Source organism: Aptenodytes forsteri, unplaced genomic scaffold (genome assembly GCF_000699145.1).
Source record: "Aptenodytes forsteri isolate BGI_AS27 unplaced genomic scaffold, ASM69914v1 Scaffold354, whole genome shotgun sequence".
Lineage (NCBI taxonomy): Eukaryota > Metazoa > Chordata > Aves > Sphenisciformes > Spheniscidae > Aptenodytes > Aptenodytes forsteri.
Genome location: NW_008795043.1, coordinates 972,337 through 979,029, shown reverse-complemented (window position 1 = coordinate 979,029; position 6,693 = coordinate 972,337). Strand labels below are relative to the sequence as shown.

Genomic DNA, 6,693 nt, shown 5'->3' with positions numbered 1-6,693 from the left:
GGGGGGGGGGGGGGAGGAGCAACATAATGCAACTCAATCATTTGTAGCCATGAAACAGCACTACCGCGTACATACTCATTTAATTCACGAGTAATGTTATATCAATGAATTGGTAGTCTATCACTTTAATTACAATCGGAGAATTTCCAAGAGATCAACATTACATTAAACAAGGCCTTGTGAAATACATAGTCTTATTTAGTGCCTTCCTTCGATAATAAAATTTGGGATTTTTTAGATCTTTGAACAGTGAATTTTCACACATTGAAATCTCATTGTAACTATACACAGCAGCATTTAACGCCTGCTACAAGCACATCACTGAATCTTTCCCCTCATTCAAATGGCAGCTTCTCAAACAGTGCCCCTGAGACCAGAGATGTGAACTTAAAAAGGGGTGGGTGGGTAACTCAGCAAAAAGCTAAAAATATTCATCTTGCTGCCATACCACAAAAGCTCGCATAAAGAAGCCAAAAACCTGAAGTAATATAGTTCGAAGATCTGCCTCTAGGCAGCGTGTTTTCCATTCTCATGTTAATAATCACGATAATGGCGCTCTTTTCATTCTAATGCAGATTTTACATTTCCTTTTTACATTTCCTGATGCATCATAAAAAAAAAAAAAAAAGACAAAACCAAAAAACCAACCCCAAAAACCAAAACAAAAAAACCCCCAAACCCCCACCAAACATATGGCTTCCAAGGCTTTAATTTACAAAGACTTTTTTAGTCTTAGGTTAAGATTTTATAATATTAAATACCAGTTATGCAGTACACAAATGCCACGCTCATAAGAATATTTAGTTATATATGGGAATAAACCCTTTAATTTTTAATAATGTCTGAAATTATCTGAATGCCTAGTATGAATTTGGAGGGAACAGTTCGATCCGTATCCTCATTCCTCTGTGGAACATAGACTGCACTGATATTAAGCTGCACAGGTTCCTCATTTGTCTTGTCTGATATGCTGAAATATTTTATTTATTCCATAATACTGTTAAATTTTCCAAGCAGAAGGATTTTCACTGCTTATCTTCTGAGATTAATCTACAGAATCAGAGATTTCATCATTAGGCCATTTCTCTTGCTGCAATTTCATGCTATTTGTGGCTATAACCCTTTTGGAATGACCTATGCAGTGTTTTCCCTCCTTTGCTGTTTGGTTGGTTTTGTTTGGGTTTTTTTGGTTTTTTTCATGCTTCACTTGCTATACACCCTACAGTTTTACAGAAAGGCTGCATTTCAAAGAAAGCTGAAAAGCCTGACAAGACTGCATGTGAATTGCTGTGGTGCATCACTAAACCACAGCCATAATGTTTTTAACTACTCAATAACCTCAGAGTAGTTCAGAGCAGAGCACCACAGGCAGTGGCAAAGCTGAGCAATTTAATATTAAAAAAAAATATATATTTTTCAGTTCCAAGTTGCACAACATATACAAAGCAAGCCATGTTTGCACTTTACCTAAAGCCAGCCAAACGCACCGTGCAATGTTATTCATGGAGGGGGATAGGGGAGGAATTAGTTTCCCCACTCCTTTTCATTAAGCTTTTGCTCTCCTCCTTGTCCCAGCAGCATCAAGCAGAGGACACGGGTGAGCTGCTGATGCCCCACACCTTCTCTGTGCTGGCAGTGGCAGTTCTCAGTGCACAGGAGCAGCCTGCCTGGGCTTGCACTCCCACCTCACTCAGCTCCAGGTGCTCCACGAGATGGAGGTGAGTCCAAAACTGGGAGTATTTCATGGATTGCTACCGTAGTTAGTGTAGACTGCATGTGTCACCACCTGGTTATTCAACCTACTTGCTCCCACCACTGAACATACACACTTATCTCAGAGGCATTGATAAAGGGCCTCCCTCTCTTCAGGTCATGGCAGCCCATAGCATTCGAGAACAGCTCAGTGCAAACACCCCGAGATACTAGTTCAACTCTGCAGAGATGCTACAGTAACAAAAATGACTGCATACAGATTTGCAGAAACACATATAGTATGACACAGATTTGCAGAAACTTGTAGTACGACACACGGCCCCTTGTTCTTACCCCAGGAGATTTCAAGTCTCTACTACACAAGGGAAGGTCAGAGGTTCTGAACAAGACAGTTTGGATGCAGGGTTGTTTTTTTTTTTTTTTTAATGTTCAAGGAAAATCCATTGGCTTGCCTACTCTTAATCCTGTCTAAAGAAATACCTGACCTGCTTTTGCTGATGTTTCTCCAGAAAAATTTAGTATAAAATAAATGGCTCACATGTAAAACTTCAGTGCAGATGCTTAAAGTTCAGCAGAACTATGATTAATTTAATATAAGGAGCAATTTAGTAGCAGGGTGTGTTTCTATGTACGTGGCACCACCTTGCACATCCCAGTCCCTTATTTCTCGCTGCTTTAGAGATCTTTCTAAAGAAATATTTCACAGTCCTGTAAAGTGTTGAGTGCATGGGTTCTAGTCCAAAACCAATTAATCATTTGGATTATCCACATGGATAAAAAAACTAAACTTTTTTTTTTTTTAAATATTAGGATCAGATCACTCAAAATGTAACTTAAGGTTCTGGGTCCTGATTCAAGCAAGCAGAAGTCATTTGCACCTCTGCGCTCTCTCTCTTCTGGAAGACAGCATTTCTTCAGAGGCCAAAGGCAATGCCGTGAGGAGAATCAGATGGTGATCTCCAATCATACAAAATACTATTTTAACGAATTCCTCGTTTATTCTTGGAATTATTCCACTCAGTTACCCAAGGGTCCAACACTGAGAAGCGAGTACTTGAATCAGCCTGATTCCTAACGCTGCCGTTACTGATGTCCACAGGCCAGGCTCTGAGCCGTGCACATTTACATCCCACAGTTTTTCCTCATATGTCACCTTCACTATTTTTGCCATCACTGATTTTTTTTCTGAATTTCATCTATCAGCGTCTTGTGCAATACAAGAGTACCAGAGCTGTGACACCCTCCTCAGATGGGCAGCCTCTCAGCATGGCCTTGCATTCACTTGAAGCAGCTGCTCTTTCATTACCCTCCCTTTGAAGGTCATGTGGGCAAGGTCCTGTGAAGTGACACCCCTGGAAGAGCTCTGGGCCCAGTCCCAGAAAAACTTCACAGGGCTTCTCATCTATGAGAATGAAGTGTTTTCTCTGTTTTGTTTCTCTTATTTTCTTCCCTTCTTTAATGGTTGGGTCGCCATTTTTTCAATCCAGGTGGACAGTGGTCATGTCCACAACTGTTGCATCTCAGGCTAGAGAGACACCCAGTGTGCTCTTTTTCTTTTATGATCAGTAAAGCCTCATTTTAAGACTACCCAGTTACTGTCCTTTTCACTGGGGGGTAGGGCTGGGGGTTCATTCCTGTAATGAGACAAAAAAAAAAATTATATTTTTCCAACTGAGCTTTTGGGTTTTGTTGTTGCAGCAAGACCTTGGGACCACCTTACCTGTTGATGCTGCTAACCACTTAAAGAAAAACAGCCATCAATTTATGGATGCCCATTTTGGATTATGTACATCAATTTCAAGTTTGGGAAGAGGAGTGAACCTCAGACTGATCACCTGAATAATACAACCCTCAACATTTCTCCCACCGATTCCTGACCTAGACCATCTTGTGTCTTAAGGTAGGGGCTGAGAGGTAAGGCAACCACAAGAGAGTTATCACTTACTCTTGAAATCCATGCTTCTAAATTTAATGGTTTGTTGTCTATCTTTTCTTACCACGAAGATCATGTAACATTAAAAGAATATCAGCTATGTTGTATCGTTAAAACTTGTGTTTGGATAATTAAAGGCAGTTTTAAAATGTAAACCAGTATACTGTTTATATCAGTCACAACAGGATGATTTCTTCCCTACTCAAAAGACTGCATTCAGCCTTGCTAAGAAGCCATCACTGTCACTGCCAGGACCACCTGCCTTGGTGGTATTTTACTCCTGGGGAAGTGGCCCCCATAAATCAATGCATCAACAATATACTAAGACAGCATGATTCAGGAAGCAGCTAGATAAAGAGACTCTGGACTTGCCTATTATAGTCACCATAAAAGCTCATCCATTTTTCCATCAGCTTTTTGACAGCAAAGCTTAAGTTGGAGTTTTATGCTGAGAGACAGAATTCATCTTTAAATTGTGTGCCACAATAGCTATGGAGAACCAGTTCTCCATGAACCTAGGCACCGAAGAAATCAATAATTCCCATTTGTTTTGTAAGGAAACCATGAACTTACTGTGGATTTATATCTGGATTAATCCTTTTCAGCTCCATGATGTCATCTATAGTTTTCTCAATAGCATCAGGGTGAACACTTACTGAAGATTGCAGCCGCTAAAAAGAGGTTTTAAAGACATATTAATTCTTACGGAAGCTATTAATTCAACAGAAGTTAACAATGGTGAATTTGATACCCAAAAGCTTCTAGATTAAGAGCCCAGAAGACCCAATTCAATATATATGCACACCTTTCCAGTCTATTCAATCCTACTGACTGGTTTCAGAGCACTAGCCCTATAAGAACTCGAGTCACTTTGCCATGCCCTTGTAGTCAGTCTATTGCATTTCTGTGGCAGCTGCCAGTGAAGATGATCTGCACTGAAGCCTTTGATCAAGAAGCAGCTTCAGACCATCTGCCTAATTATACTGGAATTGCTAGCCTTCATTTGACATCCCCTCTCCCAACACGTTGCAGTAACACAGTAAAACATTTTTCCTTTCTCTTGCATGTCCTTGCACTTTGTAGACATGCCCCAGAAGTTCAGTATTCAAAAATCAACACGCCTTCCAAAAAATTAAGAGCTTGAACTTTGTGGTGCTTTGTCTCAAAACTACACAATTGCTTAAATGCAGGGTTTTAAATAAGATTCTGCCTTTTTGTTTGTGCTAGAAGTACATTTGGAAGCACCATGCTGAACTATGAGCTATGCGACATCATTTTTGCTAATGCTGAGGTAAGCTTTTAAACATCAATGATTCTCATGCCAAAGAGAAATGAACAGCTGAATGATGCTATTTAACATATACACAAATGCTTTGTGAAAAGAACTTAGGTTAGCACAACCAATGCTACAGTGAAAGGATGAAGTGACAGAGGCTCTTCTCCATTATCATATTTAAAAGGAAAGCAGAAAACAAAGTTGTCTTGGCTATCTAGGTACTGCTGCCTTCAGTCTCTTTTATCCCTGCTTTCCAGACCAAAACACCTGAGGTGTAAAGCGTGTGACTGGCTGCAGATTACAGAAATTCTGAGACAGGATGAGGAATCAAGCCAAGAAACCCCAAATTACAACACAACACATCACCCTCGTCGTCTCCACCATGGCCTGTTGCCTCCTCGATTCCATCAGTGCCACAGCATGCCTGTCCCTGGGGCACAGGACACGCTCCCTGACTTTGAAAGATCACCTGCTATTGCGGACATAAGACCCTCTTCAGTAGAAGACAGTTTTAATGTAAAATCATATCAAATGTTAAAGTGATTTTTTGGGGTGAGCAAATGGCAGACTGAACAAACCAACTGCACAGGACACCATAGAAAAGGTGAATGATGGGATCTTTCACTCACCTTACTTTTTGAACCTTTCAGTGATGCCTCTGCAAGAGAACAGTATTTGAAAGCGTCATGTCAGACAAGCTAAGTTTATATTGGATTCATTTAACAATTTATTTATTTATAAGAATGAAGTCATACTATTTTTAGCACATGCAGAAAGGTAAAAAGGCATGCAGAACTAAGTATTTTGCAGTTACCTATTTTCATAGTTCTAGCAGCTCCAGGTTTGGTATTGTAACAGATCCTTTGCAATTCACATCGACCTGTTAGTTTCCTGACCACGAATTTCAGGCAGCGCCACAAACATTTGCAGTAGAAGTACAGGCATACCTGGACAAACATCCTGGAAAAAGAAGCAGCCTGAAAATAAGAGTCTTGAGCAGAGTTTGTTTCAACAAGGTCACCACTCAAACAGAAGGTACTTCCTCACCCCAAATTCCCATTGCCAAAGGACACCTTTAAAGCAAAAGCAGCATTCACACTGCAAACGTTTATCCTGGTAAGTGTTAAATCATGCTTTTTAGTCTTACCCAACAGAAAAACCATGGACAAAGCACCAGAACTGGAAGCACAGAATAAGTCAACTCCAGAGTTCTCAAAAGAGCATTTCTAGAAAACTCTTTGTTCCCTTAAAATAAAAGGCCGTATAGTTCCTACTAATGGTTTGGGGAAACAGGACTACATGAGAAGGGAGCACAGCTCACCCTGTTATCATGGCTGCTGAGGATCCAGGGAGCCACTACACCCTGGCTTAGCTTTGCCTCTGCGTCCAGTTGCTCCAAGCAGAGTGTCTGGTTATCCTGACAAACATGAATCAACACTCGTGTCAGGTCCCCAAGAGTGAAGAGTGACAATTTAGGAAACCAAAGCTTCCCCTCTTCAGGACAGAAGGTGTTCAAGAACCTGTCCTAAGGACTGCCAGTTCTTCCCAACATCAGATGTTACACAGAGCTGATGCTGTGCAATTTCTCAAAGTATGGAACTGACAGTAAGCCAAGAAAGCCCTTATTTAGATATTGCATCCAGTTTTGAGCCCCAGCAACACAAGACAGACTTTGATAAACTGGATGGATTTCAGTGGAAGCCCCTGAGATGGTAGGGCTGGAGCACAGACCCTGCAAGGAGAGGCTGGGAGAGCTGGGCTTTTCCAACCT

At 40.9% G+C, this 6,693-nt stretch overlaps 1 protein-coding gene across 1 annotated transcript in view; it reads right to left on the bottom strand.

Annotated features, from left to right (window-relative positions):
- The window catches only part of ELMOD1 (ELMO domain containing 1), a 20,599-nt gene extending 14,718 nt beyond the window's left edge, over positions 1-5,881 (bottom strand). The window contains exons 1-3 of the mRNA XM_019471442.1: positions 5,737-5,881; positions 5,552-5,580; positions 4,220-4,317 (exon numbers count right to left, since the gene is read on the bottom strand). Coding sequence (XP_019326987.1) covers positions 4,220-4,317; positions 5,552-5,580; positions 5,737-5,881 — 272 coding nt within the window. The remainder of the gene's footprint in view (positions 1-4,219; positions 4,318-5,551; positions 5,581-5,736) is intronic.
- Positions 5,882-6,693: the final 812 nt, after the last annotated feature.